The following is a 25,090-nucleotide window of genomic DNA, read 5'->3' as shown; positions in this document are numbered from 1 at the left end:
ATTATAGGCTGGTGAGCTTTACATCAGTGGTTGAGAAATAATTGGAGAATATTTTTAATAATTTTTTTTGCATTTGGAAAAGCATGTATTTATTGGGGATAGTCAGTATGGCTTTGTATATAGGACGTTATGTCGACATATTTGAGGAAGTGACAAACATGACTGATGAAGATCAGACAGTGGGTGTTATCTACATGAACATTACTAAAGCATTTGACAAGGTCTGTCATGGTAGGCAGGTGCAGAAGATTAAGTTACAAAGGATCCATGGTGAGTTGGCAAATTGGATACAAAATTGCCTTGGTCACAGAAGACAGAGGGTTACTGTGGAGTGGTGTTTTACTATCTGTAGTTGTGTGATCAGTCGTATTCTGCAAGGATCAGTGGTGGAACCTCTGTTGCTTGTCATATATGCAAATTATTTGGATGAAAATGCACTCGTCTGACAAGAAGGATTCTGGGAGGAGTCGTTTCAGTCGCTACCATTGAGGAGGGGAGCACTGAAGAACCGTGTGAGGGCTTCCAACAGAGGGCACCACTGAGAAGGATTCTGGGAGGAATCGTCCAGGAGTAAATACAAAGAAGGCAAGCTTTAGCGGAGTGATTATTTTGAGAAGGGCTGCTTTGTGGGTGAATTGCTGCTGGAGGTTGAAGTGTAGGTTTACATCAATACTGGGCCTCAGTTAGGAGGGTGAGCAGCAGTGAGGTAAGGCAGTTGGAAGAGGATCAAATAACTGCAGCTGCTGAAGACCTGAGGGTAAAGGAGAAGCAGAAGGACATATTCCTGTGAAGGTAAGTGAGTGATTGGTGAACAGTTTTTCTTCTCTCTCATTTTCTCTTCACTGTGCTCCTGTTGTTAACTGAAATGTTAAGCCATGGCAGGAGATCCAAGACCCATGTCATACTCCTCCTGTGCAATGCAGGAACTCGGGGATCGTTCCGATGTCCCTGACTCCTTCACGTGCAGGGAGTGGGTCCAGCTGCAACTCCTGCCTGACCAGTTGACAGCTCTGGAGCTGTGGCTGGATTCACTTGGGAACATCCATGAGGCTGAGGGAATCGTGGATAGCACATTCAGTAAGACGACACCAAAATTGGAGGTGAAGTGGTCAGTGAAGAAGGTGACCTCAGAGTACAACATGATCTTGTTCAGGCAGGCCAATGGACTAAGGAGTGGTAGATGGAGTTTAATTCAGATAAATGTGAGGTGTTGCATTGTGGAAAAGCAAATCTTAGTAGGACTAATGCACTTAATGGTAAGGCCCTGGGGAGTGTTGCTGAACAAAGAGACCTTGGAATACAGATTCATAGCTCCTTGAAAGTGGAGTCACGGGAAGATAGGACAGTGAAGAAGGCGTTTGGTATGCTTTCCTTTCTTGGTCAGAGCATTGAGTATCGGAGTTGGGAGGTCATGTTGCGGCTGTACAGGACATTGGTAAGACCACTTTTGGAATATTGCATGCAATTCTGTTCTCCTTCCTATCAGAAAGATGTTGTGAAACCTGAAAGGGTTCAGAAAAGATTTACAAGGATGTTGCCAGAGTTGGAGGATTTCAGCTAAAGGGAGAGGCTGAACAGGCTGAGGCTGTTTTCCCTGGAGCGTCTGAGGCTGAAAAGGGACCTTATAGAGGTTTATAAAATCATGAGGGGTATGGATAGGATAAATAGACAATGTCCTTTCCCTTGCGTGAGGGAGTCCAGAACTAGATGGCATAGGTTTAGGGTGAGAGGGGAAAATTATAAAAGGGATCTTTTTCACACAGGGAGTGGAGCGTGTATGGAATGAGCTGCCAGAGGAAGTCATGGAGGCTGGTACAATTACAAGGCATTTGGATGGGTATATGAATAGGAAGGGTGTATAGGGATATAGGCCAGTGCTAGCAAATGGGGATAGCTTAGTTTAGCATATTTGATCGACATGGACGAATTGGACTGAAGGGTCTGTTTCCATGCTGTACAGCTCTATGACTCTATGATTCTTAAGTTGGTCACCCTGCAGATAAACATTACTAAGGAAGATAGGGAATGGGTGACCAACAGACAGAGGAATAGTTGGATGGCAGTGCAGGGGTCCCCTTAGTCATCTCCCTCCGTAACAGGCATAACTATTTTGGATACTGTTGGGAGAGATGGCTCACCAGGGGAAGGTGGCAGCAGCTGGCTTCATGGCACCATGGCTGGCTCTGCTGCACCAGGAGGGCAGGGGAAAGAGTGTCAGAGCTGTAGTAATTGGGGATTCAATTGTAATGGGAACAGATAGGTGTTTCTGCGGCTGTAAACGAGAGTCTGGGATGGTACGTTGCTTCCCTGGTCCAAGGGTCAAGGATGTCTCAGAACAGCTGCAGAACATTCTGGACGGGGAAGATGAACAGCCAGCTGTGGGAGGGAATATACGTACCAATTATATCAGTAAAAAAAAAGACAGGATGAGGTCCCATAAGCTGAAGTTAGGGAGCTAGGAGTTAAACTAACAAGTTGGATCTCAAATGTAGTAATCTCAGGATTGCTACCATTGACACGAGGTAATCAGGGTACGAATGGTAGGATAGCCAAGGTGCAAGTGTGGCTTGAAAGATAGTGCAAGAGAGAGGGATTTAAATTCCTGGAATATTGGAACTGGTTCGGGGGAGATAGAACCAGTACAAGTCAGTACAAACTGGAACAAATGTCCTCAGGGGAGTGTTTGCTCATGCTGTAGGGGAGGGTTTAATCTAATATAGCAGGGGGATGGGAACCAGTGCAGGAAGTCAGTGGGACGTAAAGAGTGGACAGAAACAAAGGGGGAAAGTGCAAGTGGATGGCAGAGAAATGAAAGAGAAAAATCAAAAAGGGCCATTTTTCACAATGATAGTCAAAGGAGTTGACCCCGACCGAGTGTTGCAGACTGGCACATTCCAAGGTCCAAGACTACGTGTTGAGGGACGCGCTGAAGCTTGGGGCAGCTGCCGCCAAGGCGCGGTGGAGAAAGACCACCGTGTAAGATCGGCCTGCCTAAAGAAGAACAGGGGGCCCATGCGGACTTTTTTTTGGGCTCTGCTGATGCCTCAGCCAAATATATGTACAAGATTGAAAAATGCACAGGATTGTAAATGACAAGGATAAATTCGAATCTGTGTTTGTAAATGTGGACATATGTATGGCATGATCAAATGTACAGACCATCAAATCATTTTATGAATAAAGTATATTTTTGAAATAAAAAAAAATTCTAAAAGGACTATAAATATCAAAAATATACAAACCTGAAAACGTTATATCTCATTGCGAGAAGCATATGTAATAAGGTGGATGGATTAATAGCTTAAACAGTTACAAATGGATATGACATAATTGGGATCACAGACAGCTGGCTCCAGAGTAACCAAAATGGGAACTCAATGTACATGGTTATTGAATTTTCAGGAAATATAGATGGAAAGGAAAGGGAAGTGTGGTAGTGTTGCTAGTTAAGGAAGAAATTAAAACAATAGTAAGGGAGCACATTAGACTCGACCTGTGGAATCTGTATGGGTGGAGCAGGGGAACACCAAAGGGAAAAATAAGTTCGTGGGACTTGTATACAGCTTACCAAATAGTAATTGTGAAATTGGGGAAAGAATCAAACAGTAAATTAGAGATGCATGCAGTAAGGAAACAGCATTTATTATGGGTGTGCATGTTTGAGGCATGCATGACCTAGGATAAGCTAGCCAAGGATACTTAAGAGATCCATCTGATTCACACAGTAAGGGATTTGTCTTCACCAGAAAAAAGCAGCAAACCTGAGGACTGGGAGAAATTTAAAATTCAGCAGAGGAGGACAAAGGCTTTAATTCGGAAAGGGAAAATAGAATATGAAAGTAAGCTTGTGGAAAACGTAAAAACCGACAGCTAAATCTTTGATAGATATGGAAACAGCAAAAGACTGGTGAAGACAAATGTAGATCCCTTACTGTGAGAATCAGATGCATTCATGATGAACAACAAAGAGATGGGAGACCTGTTGAATAATACCAGAACAGAATTTGCTGGCAAAACTCAGCAGGTTTGGCAGCATCTGAGAAGAGAAATCAGAGTTAATGTTTCAGGTCTGTGATTCTTCCTTATAACAGTTTGAAGGATGCTGTCAAACCTGCTGAGCTTTTCCAGCAACTTCTGTTTTTGTTTTGGATTTGCAGCAGCCATAATTCCTTTGTTTTTATTTTGATGGTTGATCAAATACTTTTGATCTTTCTTCAAGAAATGCTCAGAGACAGAGGCTCAAGCATGAAGGAGAAACTGAAGGAAATCCTTATTAGTCAGGAAATGGTATTGGGGAAACTGATGGAATTAAAACCTGATAAGTCCCATGGCCTGATGATCTGCATCCCAGAATACTGAAGGAAGTGGCCCGAGAAATAACCTGATCATTTTTCAGCATTCTGTAGACTCTGGAAGAGTTCCAATGGATTGAAGGGTACCTAATGTAACCCCATTCTTTAAAAAAGGAGGGAGAGAGAAAATGGGGAATTATAGGCTGGTTAGCCTGACGTTAGTGGTGGGGAAAATGCTGGAGTCAATAACTAATGATGTAATAACTGAGCATTTGGAAAGTGGTGACAGAATCAATCCTAATCAGCATGGATTCACTAAAGGGAAATCAGGCTTGACAAATCTTCTGGACTTTTTTTGAACATGTGACCAGTAGAGTGGATATGGGTAAAGCAGTAGATGTTGTATATTTGGGCTTCCAAACGACTTTGACAAAGTCCCACACAAGATATTAGGAAGGAAACTCAAAGTTCATGGTATTGGAAGTGAAGTATTGACATTGGTAGAGAACTGATTGGCGGATAGGAAGCAGAGAGTTGGAATACACAGGTCCTTTTCAGAGTGGCAGGCAGTGACGAGTGAAGTACAGCAAGATACAGTGCTGGGACCCCAGCTGTTCACAATATACAATAGCCGTTGTGGTTCTGTTCGCCGAGCTGGGAATTTGTCTTGCAAACGTTTCGTCCCCTGTCTAGGTGACATCCTCAGGGCTTGGGAGCCTCCTGTGAAGCGCTTCTGTGCTGTTTCCTCTGGCATTTATAGTGGCCTGTCTCTGCCGCTTCCGGTTGTCAGTTTGAGCTGTCCGCTGTAGTGGCCGGTATATTGGGTCCAGGTCGATGTGTTTGTTGATAGAGTCTGTGGATGAGTGCCATGCCTCTAGGAATTCCCTGGCTGTTCTCTGTTTGGCTTGCCTTATAATGGTAGTGTTGTCCCAGTCAAATTCATGTTGCTTGTCATCTGTGTGTGTGGCTACTAAGGATAGCTGGTCGTGTCGTTTCGTGGCTAGTTGGTATTCGTGTATACGGATCGTTAGCTGTCTTCCTGTTTGTCCGATGTAGTGTTTTGTCCACAGACTCTATCAACAAACACATCGACCTGGACCCAATATACCGGCCACTACAGTGGACAGCTCGAACTGACAACCGGAAGCGGCAGAGACAGGCCACTATAAATGCCGGAGGAAACAGCACAGAAGCGCTTCACAGGAGGCTCCCAAGCACTGAGGATGTCACCTAGACAGGGGACGAAACGTTTGCAAGACAAACTCCCAGCTTGGTGAACAGAACCACAACAACGAGCACCCGAGCTACAAATCTTCTCCCAAACTTTGAATATACAATAACCATTTGAATGAATTAAATGAATGCCATATCCCCATATTTGCAGATGACATTAAGCAGGGTGACAGTGTGTGCTGTGGGGACATATGCTAAGAGATTGCAGGGTGACTTGGACAGAGTGCCAAATACTTGACAAATGAAATATAATGTGGATAAGTGTGAAGTTACCTATTTTGGTCTCAAAACAGGAAGGCAGATTATTATCTGAATTGTGGCAATTTCAGAAAAGGTGACATGTAATGAGACCGAGGTGTCATGGTGGAACAATCGCTGAAGGTTGGCATGCAGGTGCAGCAGGTGGTGAGGTGCTGGCCTTCATAGTGAGAGGACTGGAGTATCGGAGTAAGGATGTCTTGCTGCAGTTATACAGGGTTTTGGCGAGGCCATGCCTTGAGTATCGTGTGCAGTTTTGTTCTCCTAGTCCAAGGAAGGACATTCTTGAGAGAATTCGGCAAAGGTTCACCAGACTGATGGCACGACTGACATATGAGGAAAGACTAGAATGTCTGGGATTGTATTCAAAGGAATTTAGATAAGTGAGGGAGGATCTCATAGAAACATATAAAATCCTGATGGGACTAGACAGGCTAGATGCAGAAAGAATATACCCAATGTTGGGGAAGTCCAGAACTAGGGGACACAGCTTAAGAATAAAGGGTAAACCACTCAAGACTGATATGAGGAAGAATTTCTTCAGAGTTGTGAACCTGTGGAATTCTCTCCCACAGGAAGCTGTTGGGGTTAGTGCATTCAATATATTCAAGAGGGAGCTGGACATGATGAAGAGCTTGAGCCCAAAACGTCAATTCTCCTGCTCCTCTGATGCTACCTGACCTGCTGTCCTTTCCAGCACCACACCCTTGACTCTGATCTCCAGCATCTGCAGTCCTCACTTTCTCCCAGGAGCTGAACATGGTCCCTTGTGGATCAGAGGATATATAGAGAGGGCAGAAATGGGATGCAGGAATTGCATGATCAGCCAATAATTGTATTGAATGATGGTGAAGGCTTGAAGGGCCGAATGTCCTACTCCTGCTCCTATTTTCTATGTTTCGGTAAATTTGAAGATGACACAAAAATTGGTGGAGTTGTGGAAGGTGAGGAAGGTTGTCAAAGGATACAGCAGGATATTGATCAGTTGGAACGTTGGGTGGAGAAATGGCAGATGGGATTTCATCTGGACAAGTGTGAGGTGAGGCATTTTTGGAGGTCATATGCCACAGGAAAGCATACAGTGAATGGCAAGTCCCTTACAAGAATTGATGTACAAAGGGATCTTAAGATGCAAGCCCATAACTCCTGGAAAGTGGCATTACAAATGAATAAGGTGCTAAAGAATATATATGGCAGTCTTGTTTTCTTTGGTTGGGCTGTTGAGTATAATAAGTGGCACGTCATGTTGCAGCAGTAAAGCACTTTAGTTCAGCCATATTTGGAGTACTGTGTGACGTTCTAGTCACCACACTATTGGAAGAATGTCGAAACATTGGAGAGGGTGCAAAAGAGGATTACTAGGATGTTGCCTGGATTGGAGTGTATTCATCTATAAGGAGAGAGTGGACAAACGTAGATTGTGTTTGTGAGACAATCAGAGGCTGAGGGATGAAATTACAAAATTATGAGAGACGTGGCTAGGATGGATAGTCAGAGTGTTTTTATCCAGGATGCAATTGTCAAATACTAAGGGGTGCAGTTTTAAGGTTGGGTGGGGGAGGTGTAAAGAAGATGTGTGAGGAAAGATTTTTACATAGAGGGTGGTAGGTGCCTGGACTGCACTGCCAGGGGAGATGATATAAATAGATTCACTAGCAATGTTTAAGAGGTATTTAGACAGACACATTTACAGGGAGGGACTCATTTAGAATGGCATCGTGACTGGCACAGAGTTGATGGGCTGAACAGCCTGTTCTTGTGCCGGACTGTTCCAAATGGTGACATCTTGCAAAATGTCCATATTACAGAGGAGGTAGTGCTGGATGTCCTGAAATGGGTAAAGGTGGATAAATCCCCAGGACCCGATCAGGTGTATCCTAGAACTCTGTGGGAAGCTAGAGAAGTGATTGCTGGGCCTCTTGCTGAGATACTTGTATCATCGATAGTCACAGGTAAGGTGCCAGAGACTGGAGGTTGGCGAACATGATACCACTGTTTAAGAAGGGTGGTAAGGACAAGCCAGGGAACTATAGACCGGTGAGCCTGAGCTTGGTGATGGGCAAGTTGTTGGAGGGAATCCTGAGGGACAGGGCGTACATGTATTTGGAAAGGCAAGGACTGATTAGGGATAGTCAACATGGGTTTGTGCGTGGGAAATCATGTCTCACAAACTTGATTGAGTTTTTTGAGGTAGTAACAAAGAGGATTGATGAGGGCAGAGTGGTAGATGTGATCTATATGGACTTCAGTAAGGCATTTGACAAGGTTCCCCATGGGAGACTGCTTAGCAAGGTTAGATCCCACAGAATACAGGGAGAACTAGCCATTTGGATACAGAACTGGCTCAAAGGTAGAGGACAGAGGGAGGTGGTGGAGGGTTGGTTTTCAGACTGGAGGCCTGTGACCAGTGGAATGCCACAAGGATCGGTGCTGAGTCCTCCACTTTTTGTCATTTACATAAATGATTTGGATGCGAGCATAAGAGGTACAGTTAGTAAGTTTGTAGATGACACCAAAATTTGAGGTATAGTGGACAGTGAAGCGGATTATCTCAGATTACAAAAGGATCTTGATCAGGTGGGTCAATGGGCTGAGAAGTGGCAGATGGAGTCAGATAAATGCGAGGTGCTGCATTTTGGGAAAGCAAATCTTTGCAGGACTTATACACTTAATAGTAAAGTCCTAGGGAGTGTTGCTGAACAAAGAGACCTTGGAGTGCAGGTTCATAGTTCCTTGAAAGTGGAGTCGCAGGTAGATAGGATAGTGAAGAAGGCGTTTTGTATGCTTTCCTTTATTGGTCAGAGTATTGAGTATAGGAGTTGGGAGGTCATGTTGCGGCTATACAGGACATTGATTATGCCACTGTTGGAATATTGCGTGCAATTTTGGTCTCCTTCCTATCAGAAAGATGTTGTGAAACTTGAAAGGGTCCAGAAAAGATTTACAAGGATGTTGCTAGGGTTGGAGGATCTGAGCTATAGGGAGAGGCTGAACAGTCTGAGGCTGTTTTCTCTGGAGCATTGGAGGCTGAGGGGTGACCTTATAGAGGTTTACAAAATTATGAGGTGCATGGATAGGGTAAATAGGCAAAGTCTTTTCCCTGGGATCTGGGAGTCCAGAACTAGAGGGCATAGGTTTAAGGTGAGAGGGGAAAGATATGAAAGAGACTTATGGGGCAACTTTTTCACACAGAGAGTGGTACGTGTATGGAATGAGCTACTAGAGGAAGTGGTGGAGGCTGGTACAATTGCAACATTGAAAAGGCATTTGGAGGATATATGAATAGGAAGGGTTTGGACGGATATGGACGGAAACAGGCCCTTCGGCCCAACAAGTCCACACCGCCCGCTGAAGCACAACCCACCCATACCCCTACATCTACCCCTTACCTAACACTACGGGCAATTTAGCATGGCCAATTCACCTGACCTGCACATCTTTGGACTGTGGGAGGAAACCGGAGCACCTGGAGGAAACTCACGCAGACACAGGGAGAATGTGCAAACTCCACACAGTCAGTCGCCTGAGGCGGGAATTGAACCCGGGTCTCTGGCGCTGTGAGGCAGCAGTGCTAACCACTGTGCCACCGTGCTGCCCACAAATTGGCAGGTGGGACTAGATTGGGTTGGGATATTTGGTCGTCATGGACGGGTTGGACCAAAGGGTCTGTTTCCATGCTATACATCTCTATGACTCTATGTTCTCTGGATGCTACCCTCCACCTGCACCAAAGAGACTGAAACACTGTATTCTCACACCCTGTTTGCTGTCTGGTCCCAGTAAATTATCTCCCTTTGTCACGGTTGGAAACCTTCTTTATTTAAGTTGCTAGTATACCATATAAAAGGAACTGCTCCTTTACAAACTCAATGAACTATCAGAAAATTTATCCAAATAGTTAACTGCCTGTATGAGGGAAATATGAGCACAGAGCCCCTCACTTCAACAATGCTCCTTCCCAGGCCAATCAGCAGCACTACACAAAGTCCCTCTGCCCCCACAATCCAAACCATCCATCCAACTGCCTCTTGCCTCTTGCAATGGGGAACCAGCTCATATCCACTCCCTGTTCCAGATTCTGGAATCCAGATTCACTCTCAGCCCCTGCACATAGTCTTCATTGATCAACATCACAACTGATCTCGGTGTGACTGTGGGTCTCACTCTCTCTCCATCCACTTACTCTCTCAGTTCTCCACTCATTTGAAAAATATTGAGTCCACCTTCTGTTGGAAAGTCTCAGACACAAATTGCAGCTCCCAGCACTGCTCTGTCAGGGTCCGCCTCTGATGGTTCCTATCACTAGCTTCCTCCCAGCACCAGTGGTCTCTCCTCCAGACTCTGAGCATCTCTGCGCTGTGCCTAGGGCATCATTCCCAAGCACCTTGCCATCACCATTTCACCCTCAGAAACCTGCTCAACCTTTCCATCTCCCCCATCACTGCATTGTCCCTCCATCTCCTCCAACCATCTCAAAGCTGTTTCCACTCTCTCCAAATGTCTGCCCAACATGAATAGAATAGAATAGAATAGAATCCATTCAGTCCAACACATCCACACCAACTCTCTGGACAGTAACCCACCCAGACCCATTCGCTGAACCTATTATGCTACATTTACCCGAACTAATACACTTAACCTACACATCCCAGAACACTATGGGCAACTTAGCATGGCCAGTTCACCTAACCTACACATCTTTGAATTGTGGGAGGAAACTGGAGCACTCTCAGGAAACCCACACAGATATGAGAAGAATGTTCAAACGCCACACAGTTGCCCGAGGCTGGAATTGAATCCGGGTCCCTGGCACGGTGCAGCAGCAGTGCTAACCACTGAGCCACCCTGTGGCCCATGAGGACACAGTGAAGATGAAACATCCTCTTCTGCTCTGCAGCCACATGGCATTAACTCCCAAAGATACTCCCCGAAGCTTAACCACAGAGGGGCAACCTGAGCTCAGCTTCCTCCCCATGGTGAATCCATCCCGGCGATCACTCTCTATCACCTCCTCAATCTTCTTGATCACAAACTGATCTCCAATTCATTCACTGGGCAAGAGGTTATTACTGAAGGAGATTGTGAGGAGAGGAATCTCTACTTACGGTTTACAATGACCAGGCTTCCTCCACCAAGGACACTTCCCCAAACTGAGCAGTAATAGACTCCAGTGTCACTGGGCTGTACGTTTGTGATGGTCAGAATGAAGCTGTTAGTCGAATGGTGTCTGGAAGGCTGGAATCGATTATTGAAATCTTAGCTCCATTTTATGTAACCATTTATGTTATGTGTTAAAAACAGCTTCACATGACTCCCTGGTTCTTGTCTGTACCAGTGAACAATGGTCTGTGCCACTGTGGCGTTCCTCATGGTGCACTGTAACTGGGCAGTGTGACCCGTGGTGACATGTTCCACAACCGGAGGTTGGAGAAGGACTGGACCAGATGCACCTTTTGGGGAAAAAGCATCAAGAATTTAAGAATCAAATCTTCAGGTTACAATGTACTGCCAGTTGTTTAAAGGGACAGTTCAGGCGTAACAAATAGGGAACCAGAATAAGGTCGTTGGGCAGCATGGTGGCTCAGAGGCTAGCACTGCTGCATCACAGCACCAGGGTCCCAGGTTCGATTCTGGCCTCAGGCAACTGTCTGTGTGGAGTTTGCACATTCTCCCCGTGTCTGCGTGGTTTCCTCTAGGTGCTCTGTTTTCCTCCCACAGTCCAAAGATGTGCAGGTCAGGTGAATTGGCAATGCTAAATTGCCCATAGAGTTAGGTGCATTAATCAGAGGGAAATGGGTCTAGATGGGTTACTCTTCGGAGGGTCGATGTGGACTGGTTGAGCTGAAGGGCCTGTTTCCACACTGTAGGGAATCTAATCTAAAAATAAGATTGAACCAGTGGAGTTGGAACAGATCAAACAAACTACGCCAGAATAATTAAATAACTTACATAACAATTAGTGTAAATAAATAGAGGAACAGCTGGGTCAGAGTGTAGAGTGACGTTGCCTGAATAAAGGACAGCTGTTGATTACAGCTCCCAGCCTCAGGCTCCCCCCACTTCCTGTCCCCATGAGAGGCTCCAAACTTCTCACATCATCCAGTCCCTTCTCCCTGATCTCAGCCCCATCTGGTGACCCACTCATTGCTCAGATACTGCAGATTCTTATGTGAAGATTCTCTCCCCATCCTGCTCGCTGTTTTCCTCGGAATGATCACTTTTCCCTGAGACTGACTACTCATAATCCTCCCACTGTACACAATGCCCCCAAGTATTCAGTGGGACTGGGTATCCCTGGCACTGGGTATATCCTAATTACCAACTGACCCAATGTCATTGTGTGGCCAGTTTCTCAGACCCACATGTCTTGCACCAAATTCCAAAACCCTGTCCCACCCAATCCCTCTATCCCCCCAGACTGAGGATATATTGGCAGTGATCTTCAATTACAATGGAAGTGGGCATTTTGATCAAATTTCCTCTCAGCTTTTCCTTCTCCAAGGGGAACAGTTCCAACCACTTTGATTATGGTCTCAGTTGATGTTAGTATTGATCACAGATGGAAATTGGGCTTGGATTCTTTATTGTATAAAACTTTGCAGCCAATTTGTCTCTCTTTGTCTTCCGAAACAAAGTTTGTTAATGACCTCAAGAATAACTTATTCATTATGAGCAAGAGAAATACTGAAAGCAAAAACAAAATGTGATAAGCAATGATATTTCAATTTGGGATTAAACCATATCTCACTAATCTCAAACATACATTCATTTACAGACAAGGCAACATGGCTCTGCAGAAGTAGTTTGGGCTATTTTTAAACAAAACATCTGAAAGAAAGACATTCCAGTGGGACAAAGAAATCCATAAGAAGGGAGAATGTACTGGCTTCTCAGAGTTCCTGCAATTTCTTGTCAATGAGGCTGATTCCTGGAAGTTATACATTGATGGGAGATCGTCTGACCATATTTCAGATTCCGATGGGAAATAGTTTGAAACCCTGATATTGGAAACTTTATCTTTAAAAATCCTTCATGAAGGGACCTTCACAGCTTCATCCTTATCTTTTACTGACTGAGAGGGAGAAACTGAACAGCTGGTCCTGCTTGAAGTTTTCTCTTTTTATCCGAAGAGAAGGGTCTTTTTTTACTGCTTTTGGTCAGCTGAACAATTTTGATTCAGCTGCTGTCTTTTCAGTCTGTGAAAACACACAGTAACGGAAGGTTAGATGTTGCTAGGCTGCATTTAAAACCAGTAGAAGAAAGTGAGGACTTCAGATGCTGGAGCTCAGAGTCAAGAGTGTAGTACTGGAAAAGCACGGCAGGTCAGGCAGCATTCGAGGAGTAGGAGAATCAACGTTTTGGACATAATTCCTGATGAAGGCTAATGCCCGAAACGTTGATTTTCCTGCTCCTCAATGCTGCCTGACCTGCTGTGCTTTTCCAGTAACACACTCTCGACTGCATTCAAAAACAGATAGTTCAGAGAGTCAGTGATAAACCCATTTCCTATCTGTTCTTAACATCCTCGAACGATTCAAAATTAATTTGAAATTTATAAACTACAACACATATTGATCTTTCAGATTCAAGTGATCATGTGGTAAACAGTCTTCAGCCAAGAAAAGACCAAGCAGTTCCAGATTCCAGTTTCTCATAGTCCATACATTTTCATGTTGTTCCGCTACAGGTTTCTGTTCAGTGTTTTCTTTTGATACAGAATTCTAAAGGTCAGTTCTTATAAAGTTGATACTTTTTTTCAACTAAAGAATATCCTTCCACCTTTGTCTGCTCCTGCACATCTGTTAGAATTGCATTTTTAAATAAACTTGTCTCCACTGCTCTTATTTCTTCATCCAATCTGAGTATCCTCACATCTCTCTGCATTACATCTGATCTGCTATTGACTGACCACTCTCCCCTAATGGGACAAGTAGAAGAGAAAGCCCCAGGAATTACCTGAGCAGGATGGCGTTTGAAGCCAGGCTGTCAGCAACATTCAACACAAAGATCTGGGTAACTCCGAACTCTTCCCTACTCAGATTGCCCAGATGGCTGGAGTATAATGTAGAATAATGACAACATCTCAGCTTCAACCCCAGTCTCAGCTGTGGGAGCTCATGGAGAGCAAGCCCCTCCCTTTACTCCATTATCGATGTGGAGTGGTTCCTTTTAATCTGGATTAAACCAATTGGCTCTGGAATGGAGAGAGATGTGTGTGACTTTTTGTGCTTTATGGTTCATTCCCAATCCCTGGGAGATTCCCTGCAGATGTGGCACCTCACAAAGTAATCTCCCTGACTCTGCACCTCCAGCCCAATGGCACTGACACTCCTGTGAGTCAAATGGAATTAATATCACTTGTTCTCCAGGATAAAGCTCCACATTTACCACAAAACCCTTCTCCCGTTGTCACAAAACATCACCTTTCCACTAACCACTGCCCAGCAACATTGAACCTCAGCTCAGCTTCCTCCCCACAGTGAATCCATCCCCGAGATCACTCTCCATCACCTCCTCAACCTTCGTGATCACAAAGTGACCTCCAATTCATTCACTGGTCAATAGGTTATTACTGGAGGTGATTGTTGTGTAAACTCTACTTACTGTCTACAATGAGCAGGCTTCCTCCACCAAAGACACTTCCCCAGACTGAGCAGTAATAGATTCCACTGTCACTGGGCTGCACATTTGTGATGGTCAGAATGAAGTTGCTACTGGAGGAGTCTCTGGAAGACTGGAATCGCTCAGTGAATCCTAAGTACTGTTGTACGTAATTCAACATAGAATGTCTCAAAATCCACTCCCTCCTTCCTCCTGCTTGCTCCCGGTACCAGTAAGCATCAGTGTTTGTCACTGCCGCGTTCCTCAGGGTGCACTGTAACCGGGCAGTGTGATCCTCAGTGACATGTTTCAGGATTGGAGACTGGAGAAGGACTGGGGCGTTTTCACCTTCAAAATAAAAAGAAATAAACAAATAGCAGTCTGATATTTCTAAACTCCCGCGAGGAATTAAAGGGACCCACCCAGCAGTCTCAGTCCTACATTAAAGAGACGGAACAGGTTATCAGACTGAACCAGTTGTGATGGCTTGTTCCTGATTGATATCCTGGCTATCAGTCACTGTGTGCTGAGAACAGCAGTACAGATGTTGCTTTAACAGTTACATGTTGAGCCCACACTGTCAAACCACTGTCTGACACAAGCTAACTTGCCACACACTGCAATCCTCTTCCCTGGACTATTCATAGTGGGAGAGGCTTCCTGACAATCCACAGCAGATGTGAGGATTGGAACTGGGAAGGGTCTGCTGCATTAGAAAAGGCAGCCAGGCAGCATTTAAAGGGGCAGGATTTCCCCAAAGATCAACAGAGATACAATCTCTCCAGCCTCAGCAAATAAATAGGAAGAGGCAAACAAATTCCACCAAAAGACAACAGAGCCAAGTAGTGACTGATTAATGATTGATTCAGGAAGAGAAAGCAATGTAAGAGAGTAAGCTTGAGGGGAACATGCAAACTGGCTGTAAAGGTTTCTGTTGGAATGTGATGAGAAAAAGATTGTGGAGGTGTTGGTGTTAGACTGGGATGGACAATATCAAAAGTTACACAACACCAAGTTACAGTCCAACAAGTCTATTTGAAATAACAAGCTTTCAGTGCACTGATCCTTTACCTTCAGGTGAAGAACTTGTGACCTATTGGACAATAACCTGGAATCGTGTTACTTCTGATGATGAGAAAAAAATTAGTGAAGATAAATGTCAATCTCTTACATTCAGAAACAGGGGGATTTGGCTTTGTGTTCACAAAGAAGGACGTAAAGTACATTCCAGAAACAACGAGGTGTGCAGGCTTTCACGAGACGGAGGAAATTAAAGAAATCAAAATTGGTCAAGAAATGGCATTGGTGAAGTTGATGAGACAGAAGGCTGATAAATCCCCAGGGTTTAGTAATCCCAGAACACTTAAGGAAGTAGCCCTGGAAATAATGGGTACACTGGTGGTCATCTTCCAAGATTCTACAGTCTCTGGAACATTCCCTATAGATTAGAGGGTTGTGAAAGGAACCCCGCTATTTAAGAAGTGGGGCAGAGTGAAAACAGGGATGCTGGTGTAGATTCAGTGTCAACAATCATTCTTCATGATATTCCTCTCAGTTACTGAGACCAAGTGGGGAACTCTTTGGTAGAAGAGTGGCTCAGTCATGATAAACAGAGTTGGTTTATGACATCATACTGAATAGTGAGTTACATTCCACCTCAGTGACATGAGAGTCTCTGGGAGACCTCAGGCTGGACTTAAAAGGACACAAAGACCATCACACTGAACTGAGAACTTAGAACTGGTTAGCTTCTCTCAGGAACTGTCCTTTCTATCCTGATGGTGGAGCTTATCTTGTGGTGTGAGTTAACCCTTTCAGGTTCCAACTGTTTCACAGGACAATTTCCACCAGGTAATGAGAAACAGCTTTCATTCAGCAAAGTACAGAAGATGAAACATAAACAACCATTAACCCTTGTACAGACAGCTGGAGCTATTGGGGACAGGGTTTACTGGAATGGGAAATGAAACCCTTGCCTCTCTCTGTTGTTGCCTTGTCATTACCATCCAATGAATGTAAAGAAACACAAGACAGACAAAAAGACAGCCTCAGGATTCAAGCAGTGAGAGTGAGAACAGAAACAGATTCACAGACAACAGAGGAACCGTTTCCTGTCGTGGAAGATGAAATTGTGAAATTAGAAGTCGAGCTAAAACGTGATGGAGCAGACAGATCCAAACTAACAGGAAATGGATGAGGCAGCAGTTCCCACAAATAGATTCAAAAATCTGGAGCTTGGAAACAGAAGGCAAATAAAAGCAAGGCCAGCACTTCACAGAAAGGTGAATGTATAATGGGAACATCTATTGTCTCATCCATGTCCCTAATCTCCAAGAGAAGATGTCATTGTTTGGCCTCTAATCCACCCCATTGATTCTTTGATTAAACAAATAACTGCAGATACTGGAGATCCGAAACATAAACAGAAATTGCTGGAAAAACTCTACAAGTCTGGCAGCATCTGTGGGCAAAAAAAACAGAGTTGACATTTCGAGTCTGATGGCTCTTTATCAGAACCCCAGCATTTTCTGCTTTTGTCCAGTGATTCTTTGACTGTCCCTCAAACACTGACAATAAAATCAATGAATAGTTCATTAACTGGATTTTAAGGAGCCTTTAAAGAAGGAAAGAGAGTTTGAGAGCTGCAGAGGTTGAGAGATTCAATTCCAGAGAACAGTGATCAGAAAAATAAAGGTACAACAACAATACTTTAATCTGTAAAGCCAGAAACACTGGAGACAATCTTTACTCCATCTGATATTTATTCACAGGTTTAGATCTTAGAAGCGTACACTCCTAACTCTACTACACCACCATTTTGTCCCTGTAAATACTCTGATGGGAAACATTGGTCCAGGTCCATGAGTCACAACCAATCCATTACAAGGAATAATGATGGAGAGATAGCAAATCAGGAATGATCAAGAAGCATCCATTCAATCAGCAGAGATCTCCTAGGGTGGACCGGCTGGATGAGTGATATTGGGCGTGGTGTGGGGATGATGGGTGAGTAATGATGGGGGTGGGAATGATGGGTGCGTGATGATGGGAGTGGGGATAGGGATCATGGGTGAGTGATGTTGGGGGTGGGGTGAGAATGATGGATGAGTGATGATAGGGGTAGGAATGATGGGTGATTGATGATGGGGGTGGGGATGGGATTGATGGGTGAGTGATGATGGGGGTGAGAATGATGGATGAGTGATGATGGGGGTGGGGTGGGGTTGATGGGTGAGTGATGATGGGGTGGGGATGATGGGTGAGTGATGATGGGGTGGGGATGATGGGTGAGTGATGATGAGATGTGGGTGGGGATGATGGGTGAGTGATGATGGGGGTGGGGATGGGATTGATGGGTGAGTGATGATGGGGGTGAGAATGATGGATGAGTGATGATGGGGGTGGGGTGGGGTTGATGGGTGAGTGATGATGGGGTGGGGATGATGGGTGAGTGATGATGGGGTGGGGATGATGGGTGAGTGATGATGAGATGTGGGTGGGGATGATGGGTGAGTGATGATGGGGGTGCAGTGGGGTTGATGGATGAGTGATGAGTGGGGATGATGGGTGAGTGATGAGGGGGATGGAGTGGGGATGATGGGTGAGTGATGATAGGAGTAGGGTGGGATGGTGGGTGAGTGATAATGGGGATGTGGTGGAGCTGATGGGTGATTGATGATGGGGGTGGGGTGATAAGTGAGTGATGATGGGGGGGGGTAAGATGGGGAAGGTGTGGGGCCGGTGTGTGAACAGGATTGACACACTGTACAACCTGGCTTTTCCACGACACCACACTAAGCCTGAGCTGCTGCAATTATCCAGCAGTTATCAGGTTCCTGCAAGCCGTGTGGGCAAGAGTGCAGTCTGCAGGGAGAATGAGCAAACTGACCATGATACCTTGGGACAGGGCGTGGTTCAAGTGGGGAGAGGAAATAGCAATGTTATTGTGGGAGGAGACAGTATAATGAGGGAGTGTAGATCCTGCTCCCTACAGACATGGGCATAGTTCCCAAAGGATATGCTGTCTTCACAGAGCCAGAGGAGAGGATATCTCCTCAGGGCTGGAGAAGAACCTGAAAAGGGAGGAGAAAGATCACGTCATCGTTGTCCATGTTGGGACCAATGACACTGGGAGAACAAGAAAGAAGGTTTCACTGAAAGAACAGTTTGGAGCTAAATTATAACACAGGATCTCCAAGGTAAGAATCCTTGGATTACTGCCTGAGCTACAGGGAAACTGGCACTGGGCAAATACAGTCAAGCATTTCAGTATGTGACTCAGAGTTTGGTCTGGATGAAATGGATTTTTGTTTGTGGGGCACTGGCACCAGTACTGGAGTAAAAGGGATGGGCTTCACTTGAATCATGCTGGGACCAGTATCCTGGTGAATCAAATAACTAGGCCTATAGAGAGAGCTATCAATTAATTAGAAGGGAGCAATGTTTGGGAGAAAGGATCCAGAGGCTGTCAAAGCAAGAGAAGACAGCAGTATTATAGGGTAGCTGTTTGGATAACTTTACATAGAGTGGGACAGGAATAGACAGAGGATACAAACACAGAAAAACAGAAGTGAATGAGGTCACCAGGGGAAATAATGTTCATGGCTCTTGAATGCACAGAGTATTCAGGACAAAATAACTGAAATAACAGTTTATAGGTTAGCGTTGATTTGTAAAGAAGATTCAGATTAGGCATAAAATGTTCACTCTGTTTCTCTCACTACAGATACAGACCTGCTGAGTTCCTCCAAATTCTCCATGTTTGCTTCAGATTTCCATCATCTGCAGTATTTGGCCTTTCGTCAGAGGAAGCAGTGGATGTAATATCGAGGGATTTTCAATCAGTATTTGATAAAGTCTCACACATTAGGCTAGTAAAAAGAGCCCATGGTGTTGACAGTAGTCTACAGGAATGGATAGAAAATTAGCTTAGAAAAAGAAGACAGAGAGTGAGGATAAAGGGGACATTTTCAGAATGGCAACCTGCAGCTGTTGGAGTGTCACAGGAATCAGTGCTGGGGCCAGAATTATTTACTGTATTTATTGATGTCTTGGATGAGGAATGTGAATGTACTGTCATCAAGTTTGTGGATAACACAACAATAGGTGGGAAGGTAAGTAGTGACAAAGAGTCTGCCCAGGGATATTGACACAGGAAGTGAGGAAGCAAAAACTTGGCAGATGGAGTATAATGTGAAGAAATGTGAGTCCACACACTTTGTCTGGAAGAACAGAGGAGCTGAATATTATTGAAATAGGAAAGACTGCAAAAAGCTTCAGAATGGAAGGCATCCAGTCTCCCACTAGGGGAGACTGGACGCCTCCTAGCAGAGCGCTTTAGGGAACATCTCTGGGTCACCCGCACCAATCAACCACACCCCTCTGTGGCCCAACATTTCAACCCCCCCCCCCCCCCCACTCTGCTGAGGAAATGGAGGGCCTGGGCCTCCTTCACCGCCGCTCCCTCACCACCCGACGCCTGGAGAAAGAACACCTTATCTTCCGCCTCGGAACACTTCAACCCCAGGGCATCAATGTGGGCTTCACCAGTTTCGTTATTTCCCCTTCCCTCACCTCAGCCCAGTTCCAAACTTCCAGCTCAGCACTGTCCCCATGACCTGTCCTCCCTGCCTATCTTCTTTTCCACCTATCCACTCCACCCTCCTCTCTGATCTATCACCTTCATCCCACCCCCATCCACCCATTGTACTCTTTGCTACCTTCCCCCACCCTCCTCCCTGACCTATCACCATCATCCCCACCCCCACTCACCTATCGTACTTTATGCTACTTTCTCCCCACCCCACCCACCTCTCATTTATCTCTCCACCCTTCAGGCACTCTGCCTGTATTCCTGATGAAGGGCTTTTGCCCGAAATGTCGATTTTCCTGCTCCTCGGATGCTGCCTGAACTGCTGTGCTCTTCCAGCACCACTAATCCAGAATCTGGTTTCCAGCATCTGCAGTCATTGTTTTACCTTTATTTCAAAGGAAATGGAGAATAATATTATGAAGGTTTTGCCAAAACTGTACAAACCCCTAGTTAGACCACAACTGGAATAATGTGAAACAGTTCTTGTTCCTTATCTGAGGAAAGATGTCCTGGTATTGGAGGCTGTCTGGAGAAGGATCACTGGCTGGTAGCTGGTATGGCGGGACTGTCTTATGAGGAGAGGTTATCTTGATTGAGCTTGTTCTCACTGAAATATTGAAAAAAATGTGAGGCAACAGTATTGAAACATAAAAGGTTCCCTGAGGACTTGATAGGGTAGACGAGAAAAAAAATGTTTCCACTGTGATAGAGTCTGGGAGAAGAGGACGGAATCTCAGAATAAGGGGATGTATACTTAAGGCAGAGAGGAGAAAGAATTTCCTCACCGAGAAGGGAACTCCACCACACAGGGGAACTGAGGCTGCACCATTCAGTATGATGAAGTTGAGAAAGACAGATTTTTAAACAGAATGTAAATCTAGAGATACCGGGAAAAGACAGGAATGTCAAGTTGGAGATTATCAGAGCAGCCATGAACAGACTCGATGGGAGAAAGGTCTGATTCTGATCTTTCATTTTCTGGTCCAATACCATTAATGTTCAACTGAGATATTTAACAGGGTACTGGATGATTATTTACACAGAAACAATGTGCAGAATGAAGAAGAAAAGGCGAAAGATTGACACTAGGTTATAGAGTCAGTAAGTCATAGAGAAAAATAGAAATGGACCCATTGGTCCAACTTATCCATTGTGACCATTACATTAATCTAGTTCCATTTGCCAGCATTTGGCCCATACTCCTCTACACTCTTCCTATCCACATACCCATCCAGATGCCTTTTAAAAGTATAATTGTACCAGCCTACACCTTTTCTTCTGGCAGCTCATTCCGTACATGCTCTGTGTGGAAATGTTGCCAGTTATGTAGAATGTAGAAGATAGAATATAGAATCAAGAACATAGAACACTGCAGCACAGTACAGGACCTTCGGCCCCCAATGTTGCATCGACCTGTGGAGCCAATCTGAAGCCCATCTGTCTTATACTATTCCATTATCATCCATGTGTTTATCCAATGAATATTTTAATGCCCTTAAAGTTGGCGAGTCTAATAATGTTGCAGGCAGGGTTTTCCATGCCCCTACAAATTTCTGAGTAAAGAAACTACCTCTGACATCTGTCGCATATCCATCACCGCTCAATTTAAAGCTATGTCCCCTCATGGTAGCTGCATCGCCATCTGAGGAAAAAGGCTCTCACTGTCCACTCTATCTAACCCTCTGATTATCTTATATATCCCAATTAAGTCACCTCTCAACCTTCTTCTCTCTAATGAAAATAGCATCACATCCCTCAACATTTCCTCAGAAGACCTCCCCTCCATACCAGGCAACATCTTATTAAATCTCCTCTGAGCTCCTTCCAGAAGCTTTCACATCTTTCCTTTAATATAGTGACCAGAACTGTACGCAATACCGCAAATGTAGCCACACCAGAGTATTGGGCAGCTGCAGCATGACCTCATTCCTTCGAAACTCAATCCCTTTACTAATAAAAGCTAATACACCATAATGCCTTCTTAACAACCCTATCAACCTGGGTAGCAACTTTCAGGGATCTATGTACATGGACACCGAAATCTCTCTGCTCATCTACATTACCAAAAATCTTATCATTAACCCAGTGCTCTCCAAAGTGAATCACCTCACACTTTTCTGCATGAAACTCCATTTGCCACCTCTCAGCCCAGCTCTGCAGCTTATCTATGTACATTTGTAACCTACAACAACATTCAACACGATCCACAATTCGACTGACCTTAGTGTCATACACCAATTTACTAACCCATCCTTCTAAACTCTCTTCCAGGTCATTCATAAAAATGGCAAACAGCAGTGGCTCCAACACAGATCCTTACGGTACACCACTAGTAAATGAACTCCAGGATGAACATTCCCTATCAACCACCACCCTCTGTTTTCTTCCAGCTTGCCAATTTCTGATCTAAATTATTAAATCACCCTCAATCCCATGCCTCCGTATTTTAGGCAATAGCCAACTGTGGGTACCTTACCAAAGCCTTACTGAAATCTATATGCACCACATCAATGGCTTTAACCTCATCCACCTGATTAGTCACCTTCTCAAAGAACTCAATAAGGTTTGTAAGCACTACCTACCCTTCACAAAATCATGTTGACTATCCCTTATCACCTTATTCCTCTCTAGATGATGATAAATCCTATCTTTTATAATCTTTTACAACACTTTACCCACAACCAAAGTAAGGCTGTCATGTCTACAATGACAAGGGTTGTCTCTACTCCCCTTCTTGAACAAGGGGACAATTTTTGCTATCCTTCAGTCATCAGGCACTATTCCTGTAGACAATGATGACATAAAGATCAAAGCCAAAGGCTTGGCAATCTCCTCTCTGGCTTCCTAGAGATTCCTAGAATGAATCCCATTCAGCCCAAGGAACTTCTCTATTTTCACATTTTCCAGAATTGCTAACACCTCCTCCTTGTGAACCTCAATCCTATCCTATCTAGTAGCCTGTATCTCAGTATTCCCCTCAACAACATTGACTTTTTCTAGTGTGAATACTGATGAAAAATATTCATTTAGCTCTTCTCCTATCTCCTCTGGCTCCATGCAGAACTTTCCACTGCTATCCTTGATCTTCTTCCAGTCATTCTTTTATTCCTGACATACTAATAGAAAGCCTCAAGGGTTTTCCTTGATCCTATCAACCAATGACTTCTCACTTCCCCTCCTGGTGTTTCTTAGCTCTCTGTTTTGATCTTTCCTGGCTAACTTGTTCTCTGGCTTTTCCTAACCACCTTTCCTAAACACTGGTACTACATTACAGCACCTCACTCATGGCTCTTGATGATGCAAATATCACAGCAAAGTGCCCAGCAATTACTTCCTTTGCTTCCTCCAAAGTTCTGGGGTATACCTGATCAGATTCAAGGGATTTATCCAACATTCTGCATTTTAAGATTTTCTGCACCTCCTCTTCTGTCGTTCGGACACTTTTCAAGATTTCACGAGTTGCTTACCCAAGTTCTCCAGTTTCCATATTCTTCTCCACATTAAATATTGAATATTATCTCACCCATTTCCTGTGGTTCAAGTAAAAGTTCTGCGCGAGCCAATGCTGAAACAAATGTGGCCAATGGCTTCCTTCTTCATCAGAACATTCCTGTTACTGTGGGAACAGTGAGTTTCCTCTCTGTGCAGCAAGTGTTGCTTCCCCTTTTCTGTTTCCTGGGCTCAGTTTGCAGCTGGTGTTCAGAAAAGGCAACCCCTATCTCAGGCAAATTCAGATTCAAAGACAGGTGAGTGTAGCACCATGGCAACAGATCATCTGGCAGGAGGGGCTACACACTGCAGCAACAGAGGGAAGATTGCACTCTGTCTTTGTTTCCATCAGATGTTGTGTGGAGTGCTCAAGATTCCAGTTTGAAGATTTAAAAATCATAAAGCACAATGTGAAAAAGAGCAGGAGATACTCTCTGTCTCCTGACCATCAACATCCTTCCTTCAATTAACAGCATCACACAAAACATGAACTGGCACTCAGCACATTCACCTTCAGAAATGTTCCCAGGATTTGCTGTCACAGATACTGAACTTCAAATTAGTTCACAGTTTATGAAGTCCTGGAGATGTTTTAAGGGAGCTAATTAAATATTATAGATTATAGAGAATTGATGCGAGTGTCAGCATGAGTCCATTGGTGAAACTCACTCTGAATCACAAAGCTGTAAATTCACCCAGTCTTTCAAAACCACCCCAGCAAGAACCAGTTAACACACAGACTAATCCAACCCACCCAAAATACACACTGTAATGTGCAACCCTGTCCCTCAGTTCCATTCTCATGGTTAATGAATGACAGAAAAAGATGCCAGGAACTCTCCATTTTCTGATCTGTGTTCCCAGCCCTGTGGAGCTCTGTGTCAGCTGCACCAAACAACCTCCAGACAGTGATAAATTCTCCTTGTGACACTCCCCTCCAGTTTTCAATGTTCAAACTTATAGAATTCACACAAATGTTACAGCAGCACAATGGAAAGTTATTTTACAACAAGTTAAACTTCTCCAAAGCAAACGCTTACCCAAAGTAACACAGAGGGACAGGGTCACAGCAAATAGAGTTCCACTGATCATCTCAACAGAGTTACAACTCTGTTTATCCACACAGTTTATGACACATCCAGTTAAGACATCAAAAGACAACGTTTCCCAGATTCTTTAATCTCTCGTTTCTCAGGAGTTAAAGAAGTTAAAGTGTCAGTAAAGGAGAAGCATTGACAATAAACCAACAGCTGCTCTCTTCTGAGGGAGCATATGACTGGCTGAATTTTCTCATGACTCAGTGTGTTTTATTTCAACAGTGGTACTAATTATTTATTCAGTGCAGGTTCCTTACACTTATTCTCTTGAGAATTCACACATTTACTGCAATCTTGTGAATGGCTGTGGAAGATACTTCAAACATTCCAATAAAACTAAAGGATATTGGGCAGGGAGTAAATCCATCACTGTCACTGAAGCAGTCGTGTCAGACAAACTAATGGGGCTAAAGGCAGATCAGTCCTTGGCCCTGATGGGCTTCCATCCTCGGATTCTAAAAGAGGGAGCTACAGAGATTATGGATGCATTAGTTTGAATTTCCCAAAATTCCTTTGATTCTGGAGAA

At 44.3% G+C, this 25,090-nt stretch overlaps 1 protein-coding gene across 1 annotated transcript in view; it reads right to left on the bottom strand.

The window, feature by feature from the left end:
* Nucleotides 1–24,580, bottom strand: part of LOC140482642 (immunoglobulin superfamily member 3-like) — an 82,650-nt gene extending 58,070 nt beyond the window's left edge. Inside the window, exons 1-4 of the mRNA XM_072580148.1 lie at nt 24,507–24,580; nt 14,388–14,732; nt 11,091–11,233; nt 10,889–11,018 (exon numbers count right to left, since the gene is read on the bottom strand). Coding sequence (XP_072436249.1) covers nt 10,889–11,018; nt 11,091–11,233; nt 14,388–14,732; nt 24,507–24,558 — 670 coding nt within the window. The 5' untranslated portion in view covers nt 24,559–24,580. The remainder of the gene's footprint in view (nt 1–10,888; nt 11,019–11,090; nt 11,234–14,387; nt 14,733–24,506) is intronic.
* Between the last annotated feature and the right edge of the window lie 510 nt (nt 24,581–25,090).

Source organism: Chiloscyllium punctatum, chromosome 11 (assembly GCF_047496795.1).
Source record: "Chiloscyllium punctatum isolate Juve2018m chromosome 11, sChiPun1.3, whole genome shotgun sequence".
In the NCBI taxonomy this organism is placed as follows: domain Eukaryota; kingdom Metazoa; phylum Chordata; class Chondrichthyes; order Orectolobiformes; family Hemiscylliidae; genus Chiloscyllium; species Chiloscyllium punctatum.
Note: the sequence above shows the minus strand (reverse complement) of the source record. Positions and strands in the feature narration are given on the sequence as shown.